This window comes from Nilaparvata lugens, chromosome 6 (assembly GCF_014356525.2).
Source record: "Nilaparvata lugens isolate BPH chromosome 6, ASM1435652v1, whole genome shotgun sequence".
Lineage (NCBI taxonomy): Eukaryota > Metazoa > Arthropoda > Insecta > Hemiptera > Delphacidae > Nilaparvata > Nilaparvata lugens.
In genome coordinates, this window is record NC_052509.1 from 57,600,696 (window position 1) to 57,627,603 (window position 26,908).

At 33.4% G+C, this 26,908-nt stretch overlaps 1 protein-coding gene across 1 annotated transcript; it reads left to right on the forward strand.

Annotated features, from left to right (window-relative positions):
- Positions 1-1,264: 1,264 nt before the first annotated feature.
- On the forward strand, positions 1,265-21,863 carry LOC111050241. Its single transcript, XM_039431493.1, has 7 exons — positions 1,265-1,463; positions 3,838-5,315; positions 7,281-7,526; positions 9,711-9,906; positions 13,834-14,051; positions 18,388-18,618; positions 21,027-21,863. The coding sequence occupies exons 1-7, from the start codon at positions 1,367-1,369 to the stop codon at positions 21,384-21,386; spliced, it is 2,826 nt and encodes a 941-aa protein (XP_039287427.1). The 5' UTR covers positions 1,265-1,366; the 3' UTR covers positions 21,387-21,863.
- The last annotated feature ends 5,045 nt before the right edge of the window (positions 21,864-26,908 follow it).

The window sequence follows — 26,908 nt, forward strand, 5'->3', positions numbered from 1 at the left end:
TTTTTAAATAATTGAATTACTAATAAAATTCCACTCCATTCCATTCTATCTGTTATTTAATCGAAAACCCATTATAGGCCTATGAGATTTTTCAAGGAAAAATCGAAATAATAAGTAAGTGGCCTACTGATCACCAAAAATCTTGAATGGAATGTCTGTTTTCAAGTGGAAATTGCGTAAAATCGCACCAAATTGAAGGTATATTTTCAAAATTTTCCCCCTATGGTGGGGGGATTCCATAACCCCTACACCCACAAAGTTTAGGTACCTACTTTCTACTCCAATGTTATGATCCCCCCCGAAATTTTTTTCTGGATACGCCATTGCGGTATGTTATGCATATTATAATACCACACACAGTCCCTTTTCAATGTATCATTCCACAACTGTATGTTCTCCTTTAATATTGTTATAGCACAGCTTTATTTTACAGTCGAATGTGAAATCTTCAAATTTGCAACAAAGTGTCAACTGGTTCCCCACACCATTAGCACGGGGTTATGGATGGAGGTTTTTATTGATATGTTTACCTCCTGACTACCTTAGTCTCAATAAAGCTACAAAGTCATAAATTGTGTTTAAAACAGTTCCTCTAAATTTTTTTCTGTTAACTGATACAATGATACCACCCCCACCCCTTATCAAAGTGGGTATAGACTTGGGGACTTTGATATTTTCATCCCCTATTACCTCAATCGTATCCTCATTATTATTCCAAAACGAGTTATGGAGTCAATACTATATATATATATATATATATATATATACATATATATATAATATTGTGTTCCATATATTTCCCTCTCTATACCTTTTCTTCAGCATTTTCTTTGACTACATTCTCAAGAATGATAATATAGTGTGGTCCACGTTATTATGGCAATTGGATAAAGATAGAAGAATAGCGATGCCAATTCTCCGCATTAATTAATTATATTTTCACACCGTCAAAAACATAATTGTCATCGTTGTGGACCTAGAAAAGGATAGTACCACCGGCTTTGTCGCATGATAGACAAGGATAGCAAAACTGTAGTTGATCTTGATCAAATACTGTCATTATAACGTGGACCTCACTATAGTAACAAACGTGTTTAAAACTATCGATGTGCACGTCTTCGATTCTCGATATTTAACCATCGATATCTGTTATCGATTTTCACGTCTTCGATTCTCGATATTTAACCATCGATATCTTTTATCGATTTCCACGACATCGAGCGTCGAAGTCTTGAATTACAGAATTGGCGGCACGCAACGCAGCCACACGCAGCGACGCAGCTTTTAACCTCAAATTTTGATCGTACAAACTATCTTGAGAATTGAGAAAATAAATGGTTTAGTTTGCATTAAGTATCAATCAATCATGGATTTTGATTCAAAGCTTGCTAGAATTCAAGGTTTGATAAAATATCAACAAAGAATACATGGCAATTTGGACAATTTAAAGTCAGGTGACTCAGGTGAGTTGCTATCGCTATTTCAACTTCAATAAATTTTAGTAATTCGCCAAAGTATTTGAAAATAACTAATTAGTTTCATTTTTAAAAAAACAATTTCGAAAATTATGTTTATGGGTATTAGATGTCTAATTTACTGACAATTCTATCTAAATTAATGAACTTGTTTTTGAGGTTAGTACAATCTCTTTATCATATCAGAGATTGACAATGGTGTAATAACCGAAACCGATCTTTCTAAGTATCAATAAATCTGTGGTTTTTGACAATTTCTTAGTCTTTCTCATTCAATATGAATAATTACCACAATATCAACTTCTCAACTACACAAAAAGTTAGAGGTTAGTCTACACTTATTCCATTATCCAAAGAACAAAGAAAATAAAGGCTTCTCCTATTAGAATTTCAGTTTATCACAGTAAATCATTACTGCAATCTACTGTTTGAATGATTTCAATGAACGTAAGGCGAGTTTTACATATAGCCACCATTTAATTCAATAAAAACCAGTGGATCACCGGATTCTGTCGGCCAAAACACCAGATGTTTGTGACTTAGCTGGTATAATGTTCTTTCTCGGTTTGCCTGCCCTGCAACCGATCCTGGTGTTTCACTGGTATCTATCCTTGGACCTGAGGGATCAGGCTGGAACTTGAGCTTCTTTGAAGTACGTTCCTCGTCCCGTCTCAGGAAGTACTGGATCCCCCAGTTGATGACGCTGGTTCCCATGATGAAGGAAAAATGTCACCTATGGGGAACTATAGCACACGGTTGACTATGTGACTCCGTCCCTGGAAGTAGCCTAGCTTGAATTCTTCGTCCTTGTCCGGGAGAACCGGGTAGACTGTGTAGCTTATGGCAATACGGCTGGGTGAAGGCTCCAGATTATTGGAGGTTCATGGTTTGACCAACACACCTGAAACTCCCGTTTCTGAGAGTAGCTGGGCACAGTGAAGTCACCGTCGAGTTTCTGGGTTAGCCAGTGAGAGACCAGACTATCACAAGTTGTCATTTGTATAATCTGGAGGTCAGTCTTCCTCCCAAAACTCCTTCATGGAGTAGTATGCCTTCTGAAGAAGATGGCTTTTCATTGTTCTCTTAAAGCTCACAGGATGTTTTCCCAGTTTGAATCGAATAATCTATTGTAAGTTTGAAAATCAAAAACTGAAGAATTAAAAAAAATTGTAACCTGTTCCTTATTAATATTAAAAGCCACCTCAGTTGAACTTAATTTAAACATGAATCTATATAAATAAAAATCGAGCCTCAAATTTTGACATTCAATAACTTTTTTATGTGTGCGCCGAATTTGATGATTTCTTTTTAGTTGTGTTCGTTATGTTCAAGACCAGGTTTATGGCCTACCAAATTTATAATCCAACTTCAGGACTCTTTCCTACGGTCCTTCAAAGTTTACATGCAATCCTTATGGGAGAAGATTTGTAAGCTGGCCACACACAGAAATAAAAATCAGCTGTTATAATCATTGCGTCATCCAACAGTCGTCGGTAGATAGTAGACAAGAGTGTGAGCTGCTCCATAACCGCCCATGTATTTTATTCTAAACGCCCCGAATAAAAACAAAAATTATTTTTCTCTGTGTCAGTGCGGCCTCAGATTAAAGACTTACATGTTCTAAAGACAGTGCTCTGTTTAGAATAATTGTGCTGTTTATATTGACAATGGTGTAATAACCGAAACCGGTCTTTCTAATTATCAATAAATCAGTGGTTTTTTGACAATTTCTTAGTCTTTTTCATTTAATATGAATAATTACCACAATACCAACTTCTCAACTACACAAAAAGTAATTGTGCTGTCTTCGTTGTTTAGAATTAATTGATTTTTAGTAAATTATTATAAAATAAATATATAACTAAGCACAAAGGAAGTCCATATTGAGATATAAATGTAAATACTGTACTGATTGTTGGATAATTTTCATAAAAATATAGTGATGCATCAGATTAAGCTAAGGCTAAGCACACCTGAGGAGGCGCGGCTCGGTGATACAAAGTGTTGATCTTTTGGAGATTGCCTTATCACACTGTTCCACGCCATGTCCGATTCAGTGTGTGAAAGCTCTTCCATTCAAACCAATAAGCAAGAAGCACCTGGATGCAAAATGCCGCATCGCGCCTCCTCAGGTGTGCATCCAGCTAAAGTTTGTCATGAGATGCATTAACTATTTGGCGGTACGAATTTCGCCGGGCCAGATAGTATTGAATAAAGTACTTGCCAACAAGTAGACAAATTCACCTTAATTTATCAAAAGAGTCGTGCCTTCTAGGACCATTCCATTATTGCCAAAAAATGAATAAATTAAATCGCATCAGTATCAAAATAAGTTGAATTCTACAATAAATTATTGTTTCAGACGATACAGAAAAATTGAAGAGCATCAAAACCGAAGTACTGAAATGCATCAAGGAGGGGGAATTCGATGAGCATGATCTGAGAAAATTGTACTTTTTCCTTCTCCTGAACACCAGAAAATTTGAACCGCAATCTTCCATTTTGTCTAGTGATGACGACTGTGGACATTTAGTAACAGCAATTCCAGTCATAAGTGATGTGCTGTTTGTCGAATTAGTTGTCGCATTAGAACTTGATAAATTCCTCTATGAATCGATAGTATCTTTACCTCCAATTCTTTCATTGGAAGTGATCGACTTGGTGTCAATACTTTTCAAAGGCGTATACAAACGAAACCCATTCCAGCTGGATTGTTATCCGTTCCAGATGATCATTTACTTAGAAGCTGTGTTGAAAGCTGTTATTGTAAAATTATTTTTGCTGGACTCAATATCTAACCAGTCATTGGAGATACAAGGTGGCGAAGCCTTTTGTATAACGCCATTCAATGAACAATTCGATAGTGAACTGTGTACGGACATTAAGATGAAGTTTTACGAACATTTCGAATCTCTAATGACTAACTACACATCAGCTCAAGCGGAAGACTATAAATCTCTCAGGAAAGATCGACTGAATTATCTGTGTGCCTGCATAATGAACTCTCTAATCGCAGTTGTCAAAACATGTTGTCAGCATTATTTGAATCCTGCTGCTGTAAATGAAGGCTCAAGTATCAATGACATTTTCAAAGTTACCTCATTCGAGAATAATCTAAAAGAAAAACCAAAAATTCCAGTAATTGCTAACATTAAAGAAACCACTCTAGCAGCAGTAATAACAACGTTCACAAACACAGCTAAAAGTGTATCAATTTCTCTATGGATGTCTTGGATGGAATTGGAAAAATTCACCGACAAAAATATGCAGATGGAAATCGGGAATGGGTTTTATCATTGCTTGCAGTATTTGAATGATGAAGCGATAAAAAATGCCGTGAATAATGATCTGTATTCAACATTTGAGACGGTGGTTACAACTATGTCGATCAAACCTATCGATGAAGAAGATGAAATGGAGACTGCAGATTTCACCACAATCATGCAAAATGTGAATAACCCAGCGAAACTACAAACCAGATGGATGGGACTTCTGATTTCACACCAAGAATTCAAACCGACATTGGAAATTCTCAAAGTTATTGAAGAAAACTCATCTGTGATTGTATCAAACGATGCTGAAACATTGTTGTTTAGAAGTGTTGAATTTCTAGAGTCTGCCTCTGAAAATGCAGATATTACTCCAGAAATCTGTGAACATTTGAAAAGAAATGTGTTTCTGGCAGTTAGCAACTGTCATATTGATCATCAAATGGAAATTTTGGAGCAGTTGCTGAGAAAGAAAGGATTGACTGATATTCTGAAGTTGGAAGGATTTGAAGCTACCATGATTGAACTATGCAATAAAACAGTTGAGGAGAATGATCGCATTCCATTCGATGTGAGTATTTTTGCAGTAATTTATTAGGTATATTTCCAATTTAAGTCAGTATTGTAGTGCCTTCAAGTACCCTAGAGAAGTTAACTCTCTTCTACACCTTAACTTCTAAATTCAAGTCAGTATTGTCGTGCTTTCAAGTACCCTAGAGAAGTTTAACTCTCTTCTACACATTAACTTCTAAATTCAAGTCAGTATCGTAGTGCTTTCAAGTACCCTAGAGAAGTTTAACTCTCTTCCACACATTAACTTCTAAATTGAAGTCAGTATTCAAGTCAGTATTGTAGTGCCTTCAAGTACCCTAGAGAAGTTAACTCTCTTCTACACCTTAACTTCTAAATTCAAGTCAGTATTGTCGTGCTTTCAAGTACCCTAGAGAAGTTTAACTCTCTTCTACACATTAACTTCTACTTATCCTTGTAACATTTATTTTTTTACCAGGAAATATCTCACATTACAAATGAAATTATACAAAATTATCAAATCAATCATCAATAACAAACAAAATAGCAGACATACTCACATGGAAGACGAGAAACTATTGTGGACTGTAATCTATAGTGTGGCTACCCCATGCAGTATCAAATCAAATTTGTTTCCCATCGACAAAAATATATTCTGGGGTTTTCCCCATAAATGTTACATTCGAAGATGTTATAATATGCTTTATTTTTTCCAGTTTTATACAAATGTGGTTGAAACATCAATACAAACATATACATTACTAGTTATAATCATGAAATATTTATTCGAGATATAGGTCTACAGAGAGGCCCTAACGTAGGAATACACTGAAACAGATTCCTTAAAAATCATGGAAAAAGATAATTTTTTCTTTAACAATGACAATTTCAAAAATTTCATTGGGGATCATATTCTAATTGGAAAATAACTTTCAATTAGAAAGCTAAAGAAACATTTAAGCTGTTCCCATAATTCTCACCAACTCTGTACATACATTTTTGATTGTCTGATTGTGCCCTTTCTTTTGCTTTCAGCGTGACATCTTGCAACTTGTTAATTCTCACGTTGAAATTTATGCAATAACTTACTTATTGTGCCCTGATCAATAATTGTACCCATTCAATATTCAAGCTTCAACCATACTACAGAGAAAAATATACAGTATTCTTTATTACTCCGTACCCGTATCCATATTTTCAAGGCAATTTTCCTACATTGTTGATACAGTAGAAGGAATTATAATACTGCTGTTGAAAAAGAGTATTAAATCAGTATGGGATTCTAAGAATTCGTGTAGATAGACCCGCATTTTCATTATTTATCTGATCCTTGGGGGGGGGGGGCTAGTATAAAATGGCGCCCTGCATCCCCTAAAGAAAGAAATCTGAGATCGGGATGTGATTAATATAATAATTGTTATTATTGCTAGTAACTTTTGAGTAACACCAACTCTGTTAAAGGATAGGCTACCATATTGAACTATTAATGTATGATTTTTAGATCAATTTATGACATTTTTGATCACTCGATATTGTCGGTGATTTAGTCTTGATCAATGTCGTATACGACGTTGTCAACTTTTTCAATATCTCCAAAATACAACTGTTATTGATTTGAATTAATTTCCTTGATTTTCTTTTGACAATGACATTAACTAGACCTATAGAAGCTTATAAAAAGATCATACATTTTTCCATTCCTCTATTTTTTGAAACTTCTAGTCCTGGGGTGGTAATTGTAGTTTTCATAAAATGTATAGTATAGAATTATAATAGTATTGTTTTTTATGTTGAATAAGATTTTTCAAATAATAGAAAAATCGAATTTTAGGTTTACCTTCTTGAGAATATCCGTTTCAAATTGAACCTATATTGTTGTGAACGTCCAAGTGTTTTAATAAAACGGACTGATAATTATTAATCAAATGCATTTCTTACTATGCATCAAAACATATTTCAAATTAAATATTAATCACTAATGCAATGTATGTTTCTATTACTGCAGGTTTCCATGAAATTCGTGCAACTTGCTCTACAATCACCAAAAGATCTTCTAGATAAAATATTCAGTGAGAGCAAATTGAACAAGGCCCAAGGAAGGTTCATGACAAGGTTATTTGGGTACTTGAAACCGATTTGCATTTACCAATCAGACGCCAACAAACCTTCTCTGCTTGTCTCGAAAGTTTTGGAGGAAATCGAAAACGCAAACAGTATGAGTGACTCGGAAAAAGAAAATTTCCTTACTTTTGTGAGTTTTTTTGCATAGGGTTTCAATATATTATGCAATTGCATTTCTTATTTATTTTAATGATTGGCTTTCAACTGAAATAAATTCTATACTTTTCTGTTGAACTCAATCAATCATTGACCAACCACATGCTGGATAGATTTCGTCAATAAAGAAAGTTGATGCGGCAGTCAACCAGCAGAAATAGTTTTCGTTTTCTAACTAGAACTTTCAGACCCGGTTGCACAAAAGCCGGTTAAATTTTAACCGTGATTAACTTCACGAGAGCAAATCAGAGAAGGCAATTTTGAAAAGACGGCTTCTGTGATTGGTTCTCGTTGAATTAATCACGGTTAAAATTTAAGCTTATGGAGCATTGAATTCTCTTCAATGTGATGTCACACTTTTCAAATTCCACACTTTTACGAATTTCCCTACACCTTTTGCAGCAGCTTTAGTGTTGAGTGTGAAATCTCCATATTTGCAACAATCGACCAATTGAAAAAGGAATTTGGAGGGAATGTTTTAATAGTTATTTGTATATCTAGAGTGAAAAGTACAACTTTTTCTCCCTGAGGGAAAAGTTTGAAGCCCGAGGCGGAGCCGAGGGCAACAATTTTCCTGAGGGAGAAAAAGTATTTTTCACTCGTGATGTACAAACATTTTTCCTCCATCTACATTTTTTTATAGAAACTGCAAATAAAATCATTTTAATAACTTACGTATTGGTGACAATGTTTCCTAACAACATAACCTAAAATCTAAAACCTAAAAACCGGCCGTCTGATTGGCACTGCCGATTGCGCTATCTATCGGCAAAAGTTGTAACAATTATATCAGCTGGGTGTCTACCAAAAATGGCTGACTCCAGATCACGCGGTTCAGATTTGAATTGCAGATCAAAAATATTTGTTGGCTGGTATTTTGAATAGAATAAGATATTTTGAAAATTGTATAAATTTTTATCGTCTACTAATATTAAGAATATAATATCATACAAACATATATATTTCATGAGTTGATCAAATTTCTAGTTGTGGTATTGAATTCAGTTGACTCAATGACAGACACCTCTTTATGCTTTCTCATCTGAGCTTAGACCTTCTAACCTATTATAATGTAAGTTTTTAAAATAGATGCTTCCCATGCTATTTAAATGGAGTCACTTTTACTCCCTAGGGAGTTTTTCTGTTTTTTACTACCGAGAGCGAAAAAGTGACACTTTAGTATTATGTTTCAGGGAGTAAAGTAAGTACTTTAGCCAGTAGGTGGAGGAAAACAAAATTTTTGATTTTGCAGCTTTGTTGAGACTAGTTAGGAGGAGAAAATATCAAAAGTCCCCATTCCTAACTCATGTGCTAAGGGGATGAGGGTGGTTTAAAAGTTGCATTTTTCAGCGTTTTGCTTCCACGCTCATATCTTGAGAACAATGCGCTCAACCGACATAACTAACTATCCAAAAATGAAGCTTGATAAATTCTGTACACATTTTGTTCAGTAGAATTCTGTGTTATTCCCAACAGTCCCCGATATATTCGCTCTTGGTGTGTAATTGTTAAAATAACAGGTTTTTATCCAATGTTTTGCGCTTTCAGGGCTTATAACTCTCCAACAATGCATCATAGAAACTGATGCTTATCGTAGTTTTGTAGAGCATTGAATTCTCTTCAAAATGATATATTATTTCACTATTCAAAGTTTTCCTTCCATCGTTATAGCAGCTTCAATATAGGGGGTGAAATTTGCATTGAGGAGATATGAAAAAAGTTGTAAAATGAATATTGTAGGAAATTATGTAAGCTTCAATTTGTTATATGACAGTCAAGTCATTAAGATACATAGTTTTCGAGTTTTATGCGAGAAACCAAAAAATGGAACCTTTAAACCACCCCCCACCACCTTAGCACAGGGGGTAGGGGTGGAGACTTTTGATATGTTTACCTTCCTACTACCCCTAACAGAGAACTGTGGGTTCAAAAATTGTCTTCCAAACATTTCCCTCTATACCATTTTTTGAGCATTCATTGCCTGGGCTATTAGTATCATTTGTAATGGGAGGCATCATCCCCATAAACGACCTGTGGCGATATTTCTCCATATATATCATCTTGGTTGGTTTTGTTGTGAATATCTACTGTGTAATTCATTCCCTTTGAATTATACACATTGTGTATTAAATATTCTATAAATTATTGATGTTTTCAGATGTTCGTGGATGGAACTGTGATAGTTGCCAACATTCCAGTCAGTGTACCGTTTTCTATAATTTCACTTTGTCAAGTTATAGATAAGTTTCGTTGGACATTGACTGAATTTGATGCAAGAAGTGTTGCTGTCTGTGATAGAGCTATTGGTGTTTTGATCTGCTATGCTGATTCTCTCAACTTTGATAGTGAAGAAGGTATGAATTTTTTTTTGTAATTGGTCATTTTTTTCTTCCATACTGTCTAAAATTGGTGAATAACTTGGTTGGCTACCGTACTAAGGACCAGACCATATTAATAGTTTTTCAAGCGTTTTTAAAGATGCTAACTTAATCAGCCAATCGGAGATGTCCGACTCTAAAAACGCTTAATATGGTGTGACCCTTATTCTTGTAAGTCATCAGCGTGTAATGACATCAATGTCATACAATCATATTTATATGATTTGTAATTGTATCCACAAATAAATCTATAAATAAAAATCGAGCCTCAAATTTTGACATTCAATAACTTTTTTATGTGTGCACCGAATTTGATGATTTTTTAGTTGTGTTTGTTATGTTCAGGACCTGGTTTAAGGCCTATCAAATTTATAATCCGACTTCAGGACTCTTTCCTACGGTTCTTCAAAGTTTACATGTAATCGTTATGGGAGAAGATTTGTGAACTGGCCACACACAGAAATAAAAATCAGCTGTTATAATAATTGCGTCATCCAACAGTCGTCGGTAGATCTGTTTTTCTATTTTCTTTCTATTGATTCGCAAAATTCTAATTCTAATAATAATGCCGCGGTACGAACGACGACCAAACTTGGGTCTTAGAACTCGAAATCCTGTAAATTTAGAATATGCACGGGAATATCAGCAGCAAGGACATATACCATTCAATTCCCAGCAAGCTGCATTCAACTATAACTAAAAATACAATCTGCTGCACAACTAAGGACATAGGAAGTCCATATTGAGATATAAATGTAAATACTGATTGTTGGATATTTTTCATAAAAATATAGTGCATCAGATTAAGCTAAGGCTAAGCACACCTGAGGAGGCGTGGCTTGGTGATACAAAGTGTTGATCTTATGGAGATTGCCTTAACACACCGTTCCACGCCATGTCCGATTCAGTGTGTGTGAGTTCTTCCATCCAAACCAATAAACAAGAAGCACCTGAATGCAAAATGCCGCATCGCGCCTCCTCAGGTGTGTATCAAGCTAAAGTTTGTCATGAGATGCATTAACTATTTGGCGGTACGAAGTTCGCCGGGCCAGCTAGTAAATAAATAAATGTGAGTTTTACTGCTGGAAAATTATTATTTGTATCGTACTAAGAGCGTTTTCTCATCTACCTAATTGATCTCAAAATAATGCTTTTATTCATGGAAAACAAGTTATCATATTGTTCCGATTATAACCAAATGTGTCTCAAATAGTACCTGATTTTATTTATTTATTAGATTATCAGAAACAATTCAACAATCGGAAAAAACAGGCTATTGCCCAAACCTTTTTCAATTTTCTAATTTAGTTTCAAATTGTCCAATAATTATACATAGGTTATGTCTATTTCAATTCCTACACCAAATCATCAATCTGAAAATATGAATTAAAATAAAACAAAACATTTTTTTGAATTATTTTCCAATTTGTTCCATTTACTACTAACCCAATTTGTTTCAGTTAAATCAATTTTTGTTAATTCAAAAAATTAGCAATTTATAAACATTAATCCGAAGAAGATATCCATGAAGAACTTGTGAGTGTGCTGTTATTGTTAATATATCATTGTTTGGATTTGCATTTTGAAATTAATCAATCTGATAAATTCAAAATTGTAGTAGATACATTTTTTTGGACTCAAATTAATAGTGTGTGAATTAAGTTATAATTTTTACATAACCTCTAGACTGTGTATTCCAAATTAAGGTTTAGAGCAGTTTTGGGCGAATGCCTGTTGTTTTTACCTGGATTTTATTTGTATAAATGAATTGATAGATAAATATCGATGATTGTTAGCTTCATTTCGATATTGATGATTCGCGGGAAGTCGATTATTGAAGATGTCTGGTTGGTTGGAGTAATCTTTACTTGATGCTGAAGAACAAGAAATAATAGTTTTTCAGAATAAAATAATTAATTTGTATTTATTACAATTTTGAATTTATCAGACTAATTAATTTCAAAATGCAAATCCAAAAAAAACAATGATATATTTACAATAACAGCACATTCACAAGTACTTCTTCTTTGGATATCTTCTTCGCATTAATGTTTATAAATTGCTAATTTGTTGACAAACCTAAAATTTTCTTGACTGAACTTGTAGCTCATTTTGGAGAAAAATACTTTACTTTTCAAACATCAAATATTGTCATCATATTGAATGAACATTATTTTTACTATTAACCATTAATTAATCCATTTATTATTCATTGTAAACATTCATTATTAGTACACAAAATTAAGAAACATTATTTTATTGATTTTAGAAGAATAGTGAATCATTTTGTAACAAAATGATTAGGATAACAGGATATTACTTTCAGTCTTAATTATTAATGTTGCCTAATTTTGCGATCTTCCTATTGCTCATTACAAGTTGGATTTATTTTTGATGGAATAGACCTCGTGCTATTTCTCTCAAAATCAATTATTACTATTGATCAAATTAATTGGAAGACTTCCTGGGAATGAAACAACATGTCATCTTGTAATTATTGTACTAATCCTTCTTGATTGAAATGCTTTCAAAATATAAATTGATAGAGTATTGTTGTATTGTATGGCGTTATCCACTACCTCCGTAAACGTTTACGTCTCCGTTTACGGAGGTAGTGCGTTAACCTACTCTCTACTATCATTTGATGTTGAATTATTCAGGAATGTTTCCACATTTGTGAGTCGGAACAGGTCCTAGTTTAATCCTTGTTTATAAGAAGAAGGAGAAGTTTCCATATTTTTATTCCTTTATCAATTTTGATAGTTTCAATATAATTTTATATTTAGAGTCATTTTCAAATAACATGAATAAAAATAATAATGGCATTAGTAGCCGAAACATGTCGTTACAAAATAATTCAAAAGGGTACTCAGATTTATATTTTTATTTATATTAAAAGTAGCCCTAAAGATAAGAGACAATGAAATGGCGTATCATTTTCAAATGTATGTGCCAAGGTCTTATCTACCGTTAACCGCAGTTACTGCATCATGTTTTGATAAAAATGCCCTGTAAACATCGGTGTTATAAAATTTGTTTACAGAGATTTGTTGAATTGAATATAACTTACTCAATCCTTGTTAAAATGAAAGCCACATTCTTTACAAATGTTCATATCACTTCATTGACATGTATGTCGTATCTGAAAGCTTCAAGGAATATGAAGTTACCATTTAAACCAATAAATTGGAATGTTATAAAGTTTATAATTCTAGTAAAATTATATTTCCTACAGTTACCTTGAAAAGTGACCATTCCTGCACTGATTACAGAACGCAAAGAATCACTTTTCCGCTCTAGTGCGCAAAGTATTACTTTGCGTATTATCTTGCAGCCATCCCAATCAGCTGTTGACATTGTTGGCTTGTATTTTGAATGCGAATTCGTTTTATCTATATTTTTTCTGATTTTCAAATAAATAAAAATGAGAACTCAATAAATTATACATTTCTAATATTATTAATTATTCATTATTTCAAATAATATTTTTTCATTCATAAATTGATTGGTTGAAAAATTATTTAGAAATTAAGATTTACTCAAAAGTATTCAAATGTTCAAATTAATTTGTATAAATTATGGATTATTAATTTTCAATTGGATTATCAAGTTTAAAATGAATTAATGTTGCTATTAATAACAAAATTATACAAACATTTGATGGATTTCAGCCATCATTTTACCCATAATCAACCACTTTTCATATTCAATGGTAACTGTAGGAAAAATTTAATGTGAAATACGTGCGCAAAGTTCCTCTGCTGCACTCAAGAAACCATTCCGCCCTCGCCTACGGCTCGGGCGTAAACGTTTCTTTCGGTGCAGCAAACTGTCACTTAACGCACTAGTTGCACAAATAACTATTTTCATTCACTAATGACAATCTTAAATGCTATTTTTCAGCTGATGAAATTGAATGGATGATATCAGAGTTGAAACAAGTAGACCTCTTACTACAACTACATGTCATCAATTATGTGAATCACCCAAAATTCAATTATCTCAACCAAAGCAAGGGCAAAGAGATATTTTGGCTGAAAGTCATGTTTCTAGTGCCAGCTCAGGATTTGTCTTTCCTAGATGATGACAATAAGCCTATGTTCTCACGGGTATTAATGAAGGTAATGCTAGTTAATTCATTTTATCTTATCTATTTTTACTTTCCTTGCCCTATTACCATAGGTAAGGAAAGTATTGCTTTCCGTAAAAATTAAGGTACCCCAATTTCTAAATTTCTATACGTTTCAAGGTCCCCTGAGTCCAAAAAAGTGGTTTTTGGGTATTGGTCTGTATGTGTTTGTGTGTGTATAGGTGCGTACAGACTCTCGCTCTGCTCCGCAACCGAACGTCACTCGAGCAGAGCGATTGATGATCGACCGGCGAGCAAGAGTGGTTCGACCGGGGAACGCGAGAAGATCTAACATCTTCCGTAACGTTCATGATGGGTGCGTGGGTGGAGCGACTGTGGTACGATGGTGGTACGAGGGCGGTACGAGGGAGGAGCTTGCTCGGTGCGGGTTGGAAGCGCGAATATGTGTACGCAGCTTTAGAGTGTATGTGCATCTGTGTATACGATATCTCATCTCCCATTAATGGAATAACTTGAAATTTGGAACTTTAGGTCCTTATAATATAAAGGTGCGTACAGATTTACGCGCCGCGAACATGAGCAATTCACTTTTAATCAGCTGATTCCAAGCTTTTTATATCTGTATCTTACCGTTTCTGTAAAAATACAGATATAGTCAGCTGATTGAAAGTGAATTGCTCATGTTCGCGACGCGTATATTTGTACGCACCTTAAGGATCCTACACAAACAATAATTTCGATCAAATGCAATTCAAGATGGCGGCTGAAATGGCGAAAATATTGTTAAAAACAGGGTTTTTCGCGATTTTCTCGAAAATGGCTCCAACGATTTTGATCAAATTCATACCTAAAAAAGTCATTGATAAGCTCTATCGACTGCCACAAGTCCCATATCTGTAAAAATTCCAGGAGCTCCGCCCCATCTATGCAAAGTTTGATTTTAGATTCCCAATTATCAGGCTTCAGATACAATTTAAACAAAAAATTTCAAGTGGAAAAGATGGAGCATGAAAGACTTCGTGTGTCTCCAGCGTTATTGTCCTGTCACCAGCTGACTTGGATTTTTGAATAGTAGACTTGAGATGCGCTTGAACACTAGCGTCAGGTGATCAATTTTCATAACGGCAAGGAAAGTTGTGTGAGTGTGCCACACCAGATTTTTCAAGTAGTTCTCAAGTTTAAAAAACGAGAAACCCCGTTGAATTCGATACAAGACGCAATTACTTCGGTATTTTAATGATACTTTAATTGAGGAACGTTCCAGCATTTGATTTTTTGTGCATCATCAGTTGTTTTTTCTTTTAGTCTGAACAGATTAGCAATAATTAACAAGATTCAACCATTTTCTAACGTCTGTATAATAATTTTCTATGTTGTTGTGGAGATGATAGGTCTACATTTTCATTCAAACTTCCTATTAATTATTTTTTGGAGTCCCCTGAATGAATAATACCATAGAGAAACAATAACTTGAGTAGATATCCCATGGTATAGGGCGTTTATGTCGCAACTTTTACTGTTATCATAAGCTGATAGTTCACGTAGTTCTTTCCTGTGAAGCTTTATGACGCTAGTAGTCTCTCATATTGTGCCGTTCATACACTCTTACCCGGTCAAAACAGTAAAAATCGACAATGATCGGCTTGAGATAACAGTAAAAGTTGCGACATAAACGCCCTATACCATGGGATATCCACTTACGCTATAGTTTCTCTATGATAATACAATAGAGAAACAATAGCTTGAGTAGATATACCATGGTATAGGGCGTTTATGTCGCAACTTTTACTGTTATCTCAAGCCGATCATTGTCGATTTTTACTGTTTTGACCGGGTAAGAGTGTATGAACGGCACAATATGTTTGTTTCCCAATTTGTTTTCCAAAAAGTTGTGTGACGCTGGTAGTCTCTCATATTGTACCGCTCATACACTCTCACCCCAACAAAACTGTAAAAATTGACAATAATCAACAGTAATCGGCTTGAGAGTAAAGGTTGCAAAAAGTAAAGGTTGCGACATGAACACCCTATACCATGGGATATCTACTCAAGCTATTGTTGCTCTATGATAATACTTACAATTTCATTCAATGATGTTTTTATAGGTATTTCCTCATCGCAAATTAAGGTTATTTAAGTTTTAAGAGTTCCTTCTATTTTAAAAATACTTGTCATCGTTGATATTGATTCAGATATTTTATTCCTCTCTAGATCATAAATCACTTGAAATTAAGGCCGGTTGCAGACGAACCACTATCGGATGTGGGAGCTACTATTTTCCTTCTGTGGTACCACAAACGTAGCGCATATGGAATAGATTGGCAGGCATGACAGTGACACTGATACTTCCACATAGCGTTGCGCGCTGTGGTAGCGATTATTTTGCTTGCGATTGTGGTACCACTGGTTTGAGCACCACGCTTCCCCTAGCTTCTATACCAAAATCGCACTAATGAGCGTTTTCTCGAATCTAGCGTGAAAGACTCTCTGCGTTAGTCGTATTGTTCTGTGGTATGTCGGTCCCACTCCCACATCAGCGTGGTCCCGCCACAATAGTGGTTTATTCATCATTATTATTTTACAAAGGCGAATTTCCGTATAATTAATAACTTATAGATTTTATTTGAACTTCATAGTATCTCATATTGTTCTATTTAAAGTTTACTTATAAGACACATTATGGGTAATTAGTAGATTGGGATTTCAATGAGAAATATTTAGACTGGGAGATGTGAAACGACCGAACAACCGTATGACAATTATGTTTATAATTTTTGTTCATTCATCACTCTACCTTCATTGTATTATCATTCTAGGTGATGATGATGGGATGAATGATAGTACAATGAAGGTAGAGTTATGAATGAACAAAAATTATATGCTCGTCTGCACCCGGTCTAAATTATATACTATTTACGTTATAGTCACCAAGTGATACCAAGTGTTAAGAGGCCAATGAGAGAACGGTGTTTTATTGTAAAATTCCAATTACTCATTCAAAATGATAGTTCTAACCCTCAAAATTACACATTTCTTTTAAATGTATTTTATCTATTTATTATTATAATTTTTACAAGAAAGCACTGAATGGGAGAGAAAAACTAAGGATACTCCTTGTACTATTTCTCTCCCAAATTTGGATAATATTTTAAAGTCCGAAATGAGGTTATGATTCCACTTTTCTGAAATTTAGTCCTTTTTCACTCAAAAACAACAGAAACTTAGAATTTTGAAGGTTGATAAATTGTATAGAAAATAAAAATATCACACTCAAATCACTAATAATTGAAACACACATTACATTTTCACGTAATTTTACAAAATGTAATTAACAAAATTCGACTCAATATCTCTATATATAAAAATGAATGTCTGTTTTGTGTGTTTGTTTGTTCCCTATCGACTCGAAAACTACTTGACAGAACGGCATGAAACTTTGGAAATATGTTGTGTGAATATTGGTTGGGGATGGTTTCTGACAAGAAATTTTAATAGGGGGGCTAATAATAATATACAGGGTGTTTACAAACTCCCCACTCTAGGGCATTGTTCCTGGGTACGAAACATATCTAAATATCATATTTAAATTGTCCGGAAGTCTTCAGTTACTCACACAGCGGTCATTTTGCTTTTTTACTAATTTTTTTTTCTAAATAATGGTTGAACATATGAAATTGAAACTTTGCATGATCATTTATAACAACTAGACAAAGCTAGAAAAAAATTATGATAATTTTTCAAATTCATGAAACAAAATGACGGCCATTTAAAATTTTGTTTTTTAAATAACTCAGAAACCTTTGGTTTTACAAAAACTTTTTAGTGAATTTAATTGCCTATCGAATTTTTAAGATTGGACTGAGAATTTTTAATAATAACTGAGCTTATGGCAGCCTTAGTGATAGGTGACCACTGAAAGTTTGTTGCTGTGCAAACCAAGGCGTGCTGATAAAGTCGCCTCAATGATGCAACAATCTCTATTTGCATTGAATGTTAATAGTAAGCGATTTTAGGTCATTTTAAACAATAAAATGACCTTACATAACCCTCTTAAGGTGGGTCGCCAACCACTAAAGCTGCCATATCTCAGTTAATATTGGTCCAATCTTAAAAATTCTGGTACCAATCGATAGGCAATTAAATTTTCGAAAAAAATATTGTTGTAAAGTTTTTGTAAAACCAACGGTTTCTGAGTTATTCAAGAAACAAAATTTTAAATGGCCGCTATTTTGTTTTATGAATTTGAAAAGTCATTATAATTTTTTTGTTTTATTCTATTCTATTCTATTCTATTCCCGCAGCAGCTATTGGAAGCTACTATTGTCCCAGTATGCAGGCTGCTTTATAATTTGTTTTCTCTTTCACAGGCTCTTCCCTATTTGACATTGAACGAGTGGGAGTTGATGTTCGGTAACCTGACGCAGAAAGAAGATGCAAAAGCGATGTCCAACCTTTTTCTGGCATGTGCAGACGTTTTTCTGATGCTACACTCGTCTGTTGTCCCAAATTTTGTTAAGGAAGAATTCGAATCTAATGAAGTTGATTCCACCTATAGATGCCTCAGCTTCGTTGTAAAAAATCTGATAACTATTCTCCAGGTAAGATATTTTCGATATTTTTGTTATTGTATCTATACAGAAAAATAAAGAATTTGAAGATAAAATATACTTTCAATTCAATTCTTCATTTCCAAATGAGTAAATAATATGGAAAAGTATTAAGACACATCATCATCAATGGGAAGTATTTCCCCGCATAGTAGACTTATTGAGCATGATTATTATTGAAATAATTAATAATCAGCTGTTCTGAATAGTGAGTTGTGTTTTTTCTGGCTCTAAATTTTGTCATATTACGCAGAAATGTTCCAATTAATGGTAATTTGAGTTTGTTATTTTTGGTTTTTATTCTGTTTTTAACCGTCAAAATTTAAAATTCGTAGTTTTAGTTGTTCTTTGACCGAGCGAAGAGAGGTCTAAGATTCAAGTCGACTGTTTGACATTTCTCTTATTGTTTAAATGTTTATATGTTGCGCATTTACGGCGAAACGCGGTAATAGATTTTCATTAAATTTGACAGGCTATATTTGATCGAGGTTGGTGAAACCGGGCATGAATGTTTAAATGTTTGAATGTTTATATGTTGCGCATTTACGGCGAAACGCGGTAATAGATTTTCATGACATTTGACAGGTATGTTCCTTTTTTAATTACGCGTCGAAGTATATACAAGGTTTTTGGAAATTTTGCATTTCAAGGATAATATAAAAGGAAAAAGGAGCCTCCTCCATTAAAAATCAGACTATAGAATTATTCATCATAAATCAGCTGACAAGTTATTACAGATATGTGTGGAGAAGCCAGTCTATTGCTGTATTTCCATAAGGTCTATAGTTTCAATCAGGTACTTTTGGATGAGAATACTGCGTGAGGTCTACTGTTCACAGAACTACTAGTTAGTGAAAATGGACTAAATTTTAGAAAAGTGAAATTATAACCCTATTTTGGACATTTAAAATGTTATCTAAATTTGGGAGAGAAATAGTACAAGGAGTACTTAGTTTTTCTCTCTCAATCAGTGCTACTTTGTATAACCTAAATTATAAATAAATAAATTTATTTATCTATCTATTCATTTATACAAATCAAGGTCAAAACAAAAGTAAAACTGCATTAAACCTTGATTTAGAATACACATTCCATAGTGAGGTCCACTTTATTGTAGTGTTTTGATTAGCAATGATATAGCTATCCTTGTCTATCATTCAATGAAGCGGATTGCGCTATCTCTTTCTCGCTTTGCTCTGTTGCCAGATCGTCTTTTAACAATGTAGAATTGATAATTAACAAAATATTTTATCTTAATCGTGAAATTATTGAAAAATATAATTTCTTGCTTGATAAAATATAATTGATTATTTTTAACGAGAATGAACCGTTAATATTACATCAATAAAGATGTATCAGCTACCGTCTATAGAAGGCAGTGACAAGACAGAGGATCGGCAACGTTCATCTTCTATCTTTCTCCACTGCCATTATAACGTGGACCTCTCTATAGAGATTATGTGAACATGATGTTAAGTTAATAAGTACTTAATTTTAATCATTTAATAATCAATTAATAAGTGCTTTCTTGTAAAAATAATAATTAATAATATTAATTTAAAATATCTACACTAATACCCGGTTCCTAAGATATTTATTAAATCTAATTGATAAATAAACCCAAAGACCAAAAGACTAATAATAAATATATATTTACTAATAAGTTCATTTAATGAACATCTATTTCAGCTACTAGGCTACATTCTATTTCATTAAAAAGTCTGGCTTACAGTACAACGGTTTGGAATAGTTTTTTTCTTTTCATAATATGACATTCGTTTTAATATGTTTCATAGATTCGACAGTATCAATCCTTGTTTTAAATTAGCAATCTTTGTTTTTGAAATTGTTCTAATTTATATATTTATTTGTGATGTTCGTGTGTAACTCTCTGTGAAGAACATGAAGATTTCAATTTCGATGATTTTTCAAAAAAAATTCAATATTAGTTAATAAGTTTATAGCTTAAATTGTCATCCCATAATAAAAGTATCTTATGTTTATATAGCCGTGTCGATACTGAACAAATGTTCGGCAAACATGTTTGTTGAGGGGCTCAGGGACAAACATATTAAAAAGTTTGAACAATCATTGTTTGGCAAACGAGAAATTACTGTTTTTCCAAACATTTTCAGTGTTTGCTGTAAAACATAAAACCTGTTCTCCCCACTCACAAATATTCTGTTTGGTGGCGCGTCCACACTGGCCACGGGCAAACATTGTTTGTCAAACATAATAAAATTTTTCCAAACTGTTTCAACAGACATGTATGTCGAACATTTGTTGAGTGTGGACATGGCTTATTTGAAACCCTTCTGTGAATTCAAAGAGAATTGAGTTTGTCTTTGTTTTTAATGTACAATATTATTCAACAGTAACAAGATTCTTTACTTTTTCAGAATTTAATTCTTCCTGTAGCAGACAGACTCAAACGAGTAGACGTATCCGATTTATTTCTGAAACTTTGTTTCATTCTGGAAACATTTCCAAGAGCGGTTCAAGAAAATGATGAGTTCGTTTGGCTTAAAATCCTTCAGGACCTGATTAAAGCAGCAGATCTTCCAAAAAGCCACGATGCTACTTCGGACTTGACTGATTCAAAAAGGATTTGCACAGCTATCTCTATGATACCTCACCATGAATTGCAGACAAAACTGTCTGAATTCATCTACTCAAATATCTACAGCATAGAGCATAAATTGGTATTACCACCATATATCAAACAATTTGAGGCTACAGATGCTGAGATTGAGGATTAATCAAACAATTTGAGGCTACAGATTGAAGATATGTTGTGATGTTTATCCATAATGAAACACTGAGATGTCGTCTAGAAGTATCATGAATTTATTGCAAAATTACATACATTTTTCAACACCAATGGCGTGATCTTCAGTGATTCATCTTGACACCATTGATGTTGAAACATGTATGTAATCTTGCAATAAACTCGTGATATTCCTAGACAACATCCCAGTGTTTCATTATAATTTGAGGATACATATATCAGTGTATTCACACTATATAATTTATTTGTACAGCGATTAAAGTGCTCTTGAATCTTTTATTCATATTGTATATATCCAACAGTCTATGTCCTTTTGAATCTACTATTCAATTTTCACACTTTTCTGCCAAATTAGCAGAAAATGTTTCTAAATTTAAAGTCCTTTCAGAGATGCCATTAAACTGTTTTCTAGGGAATCTTACTATTTGTATTTTGGAAATTAAGGGCCGGTTTCCGAGCTGGGGATTTAGCTAAGTCCTAGACTTTAAACAGCTGGAGTCAGAAAATTGGCTTTCCAAAACGGGGCGTAGTCGCAGCTTTTATAACAGTAGTCGTAGTTTTTATTTTTTCATTTCTATAATTGGAAACGTTTTTCCTTGACGAAATTAGACATTCCTAAATAAATTCAAAATATCTGAAACTTTACACTATTTTCTCTTTATTTTATTTTGTATTCAATTTTCTAGTTTTTCGAAATTTAATTCAAACGTGACTATGACAATGACTGCGACTACGCCCCGTTTTGGAAAGCCAATTTTCTGACTCCAGCTGTTTAAAGTCTAGGACTTGGCTAAATCCCGAGCTCGGAAACCGGTCCTTAATAGGTTATTGCCTATAGCTTTTAATTATCTCCACTTCTTGATCTCTTGTCCTCTGTTTGGCTCGTCTCTAGATGCTCTTGTTATTTCTTGGTAAACAATTATATTTTTACAAAATTTTCTGTAAATTTTCTTTCAATCCGTGATTTACCTTCTATACCACTCAAGCTTCTATTTTTTATTAGGATTTGTGTAGCTTAATTCTCAGGAGATTACAGATCAGGTTGGTGATTCTATTACATTGAAAGAAATACGAATTGAAGTTTTGAGAAATTAATTCCATTATCAACAATTTCGTGACTTCAATGATTTCATGACACCCAATTCATGACTGTAGACTCAGAGTTGGAAAATTATTCAACTCTTCAGAAACCCCTTGAATTGATTTGAAACGGATTCCAATAAAATAATTTTGGATTAAAAGTCATAAGACTTGGATAGAAAATGAGATTGAGGGAAACAAGCAAATTTGTTTCATATGCACCAGTGCATAAAATGTTGTAAGTTTTATGTATGTTCTTGAAACATTATTTAAGAGAATCTTATTCCATCAATTTCTAGTCTTCAACCCTGAGTAGCTTATGCTATATTTACTCTATGATCTGATATTTCCTAGGAACACTAGTTGAAGCAAAGTTTGTTGACAGAAACGTCTACTAACATTGTACCTTTAACTGATCATATCAACAGTTTAACAGTTTTTTAACCGTTTATTTTTTCACATTTTACATTTTTCTAACAGTTTATTTCTCACATTCTCATAAGATTTCAAAGTTGATCATATTTTTCAACTTATGTGATCCTCAAGTTCTGTCAAATTGTGGTATTGATAGAATATTCAAATATCATAGGTTTCTAGAGATTTAAACATTATTTTAAAATAATAAAAACAATATAAAAACTTGTAGTACCCTTTATTAAAAACTTTAAAATATTTTAACGACTAGTTTCGACCATTTCAAGCTAAAATGTAAAAATAAACAAGTTGATACTCAACTTGTCGTTAAAATGTGTTAAAGTTTTTAATAAAGGGTACTACAAGTTTTACTTTCCTTGCCCTATTACCATAGGTAAGGAAAGTATTGCTTTCCGAAAAAAATTAAGGTACTCCAATTTCTAAATTTCTATACGTTTGAAGGTCCCCTGAGTCCAAAAAAGTGGTTTTTGGGTATTGGTCTGTATGTGAGTGTGTATGTGCGTCTGTGTACACGATATCTCATCTCCCAATTAACGGAATGACTTGAAATTTTGAACTTAAGGTCCTTACAATATAAGGATCCGACACGAACAATTTCGATCAAATGCAATTCAAGATGGCGGCTAAATGTTGTCAAAAAATGGGTTTTTCGCGATTTTTTTGAAAACGGCTCCAACGATTTTGATTAAATTTATATCTAAAATAGTCATTGATAAGCTCTATCAACTGCAACAAGTCTCATATCTGTAAAAATTTCAGGAGCTCCGCTCCATCTATGCAAAGTTTGATTTTAGATTTCCAATTATCAGGCTTCAGATACAATTTAAACAAAAACAATCGGTTGGAAAAGATTGAGCATGAAAATCTCTACAATTAATGTCCAGTAACATTTTCACCTAAAATTGAAAATAAGCTTGAAATTCGTAAAAATGTGATAATCCAATTGCAAACAAACTGTTGGCAACTGTTGGTTAATTATATGATTCACTAGGAAGAGATAGCAGACGTCGTATGACTCCAGCGTTATTGTCCTGTCACCAGCTGGCTCAGATCTTTGTTTATAAGTAGACTTGAGTTGCGCGTGAACACTAGCGTCATATGATCAATTCTCATAACGGTAAGGAAAGTTGTGTGAGTGCGCCACACCAGATTATTTATATTGTTTTTGTTAATTTGAATTAAGTAGCCCACATAAGTGAAGTGATTTTATTATTTCAAAAATATCTATATGGTTACTACCATATTGGATGTAAATCGGTGTACACTATTGATACAGCATGATAATTAACGTTTCAATGCATGAACAGCACGTTCCAGCATGATACTTAACGCAAGAGACGAATTTTAGTACTATATAATACTGGAAGAACTCTTAAGCGAGATTCCCTCCCACGTGTCAGTATCAGTGAACGTGAAAATATCATTCCCCTTAGTTTTTATGGGACTATTGCCACTTAGACCGGCCAGTCTAGTATGAATAGACCCATTAAAACCCATGGGAATGATTTTTTCCACTATATCGGACGCGTTTACTGATAATGCTAGCTTTAAACTCTTCTCCACCAAGATCATAAATAAAATAAACCCAATTTCTATACGTTTCAAGGTCCCCTGAGTCCAAAAAAGTGGTTTTTGGGTATTGGTATGTATGTGTGTGTGTGTATGAGTGTATGTGCGTCTGTGTACACGATATCTCATCTCCCAATTAACGGAATGACTTGAAATTTTGAACTTGAGGTCCTTACAATATAAGGATCCGACACGAACAATTTCGATCAAATGCAATTCAAGATGGCGGCTAAATGTTGTCAAAAAAGTGGGTTTTTCGCGATTTTTTTGAAAACGGCTCCAACGATTTTGATTAAATTTATATCTAAAATAGTCATTGATAAGCTCTATCAACTGCAACAAGTCTCATATCTGTAAAAATTTCAGAAGCTCTGCTCCATCTATGCAAAGTTTCATTTTAGATTCCCAATTATCAGGCTTCAGATACAATTTAAACAAAAAAATCGGTTGGAAAAGATTGAGCATGAAAATCTCTTCAATTAATGTCCAGTAACATTTTCACCTAAAATTGAAAATAAGCTTGAAATTCGTGAAACTGTGATAATCCAATTGCAAACAAACTGTTGGCAACTGTTGGTTAATTCTATAATTCACTAGGAAGAGATAGCAGACGTCGTATGTCTCCAGCGTTATTGTCCTGTCACCAGCTGGCTCAGATCTTTGTTTATAAGTAGACTTGAGATGCGCGTGAACACTAGCGTCAGGTGATCAATTCTCATAACGACAAGGAAAGTTGTGTGAGTGCGCCACACCAGATTTTTTATATTGTTTTTGTTAATTTGAATAAGGAGCCCATATAAGTGAAGTGATTTTATTATTTCAAAAATATCAATATGGGGTTACTACGGATGTAAATCAGTGTTACACTATTGATACAGCATGATACGTTTAACGTTCCAGTGTATGAACAGCACGTTCCAGCATGATACTCGACGCAAGAGATGAATTTTAGTACCATATAAAACTGGAAGAACTGTTAAGCGAAATTCCCTCCCACGTGTCAGTATCAGTGAAAGTGAAAATATTATTCCCCTTAGTTTTTATAGGACTATTGCGACTTAGACCAGCCAGTCTAGTATGAACAGTCCCATTAAAACACATGGGAATGATTTTCTCCACTATATCGGACGCGTTTACTGATAATACTAGCTTTAAACTCTTCTCCACCAAGATCATAAAGAAAATAAACCAAATTTATAAAGTCAAACCAAGAAAATAAAGTCAACTTTATTATTATTAGATCTACATGTTTTTGTTATAATAGCCTCTAAACAGTAACATCATTCACTGTCAATTCGCTTGCATGTGCGATTGTGAATGATTCAAGTCATGAATAAAAATGACCTGAGGCAATTCATATTGAAAGCTGACTTGTCAAACCAGTTCGATTTAATGAGCTTTTAATGCCAAATTACGATTGCCTATTCTAACACCTTTCTGTGCAATCTGTGACTTATTAGTTTGAAAACTGGTTTATATATTCATCAGTTTTTTATATTATATTTACTGTAATATATGTATCACGGAATTCCTACATCTTTACTAAAACTGACAAAGGAATTGAAAATTTTAAAAAATTGTAAATTTTATATTCATGTATAATTATGTTCTATGGATCAAATTAATGAATTATTATTATCAGATTTGACTATATTTTTGTTGACCTCGGAGAAAAAACTTTGTTTCTAGATTTCCACTTTGCTAGCTGTGCCAAATTTAATTTGTCAAGTGATTTATTTATATTACTGTATTTGTAGTTAGTAGTACTAGACTAGTATTATGAATTTGGCAAAGATGATTTGAGAGAATGTCCCTTTTGAGGATTCAAACAAAAATGCAACGAAAATAATGTAACAAACTAAAAATCAAATAAAAGACTAAGAAATTGTCAAAAACCACAGATTTTATTGAGTTTATCAGAGATTGACAATGGTGTAACAACCGAAGCCGTTCTTTCTAACTTTCAATGAAATCTGTGGTTTATGACAATTTCCTAGTCTTTTTATTTAATATGAATCATTACCACAATATCAACTTCTCAACTACACAAAAAGTGAAACTAAAAAATAGGTCTACTATACTTTTATAATAATATCTAGTGTTTTGATCAGCTCTGTGCAATTTCATATTGCACATCTAGAAATTTAAATCCTTATTTAGTCATTTCAAGTTCATTTATCAAACAACGGGCTATCAGTAGACACAACTGATTTCTACCCAAAATTGCTTCTTGCAAAAACCAGTTTTTTATATAAATATATATATTTGATAAACTTTTCTGTTCATCATTTTTAATATTATTCATAAACAATAAAAATAGAAAACAGATTTCATTCATCACACAACGGGCTTCTTCCCAAAATCAAAATTATTTCTTGCTAAAAAACAAAGTTTTTTCATTCTCTTCTC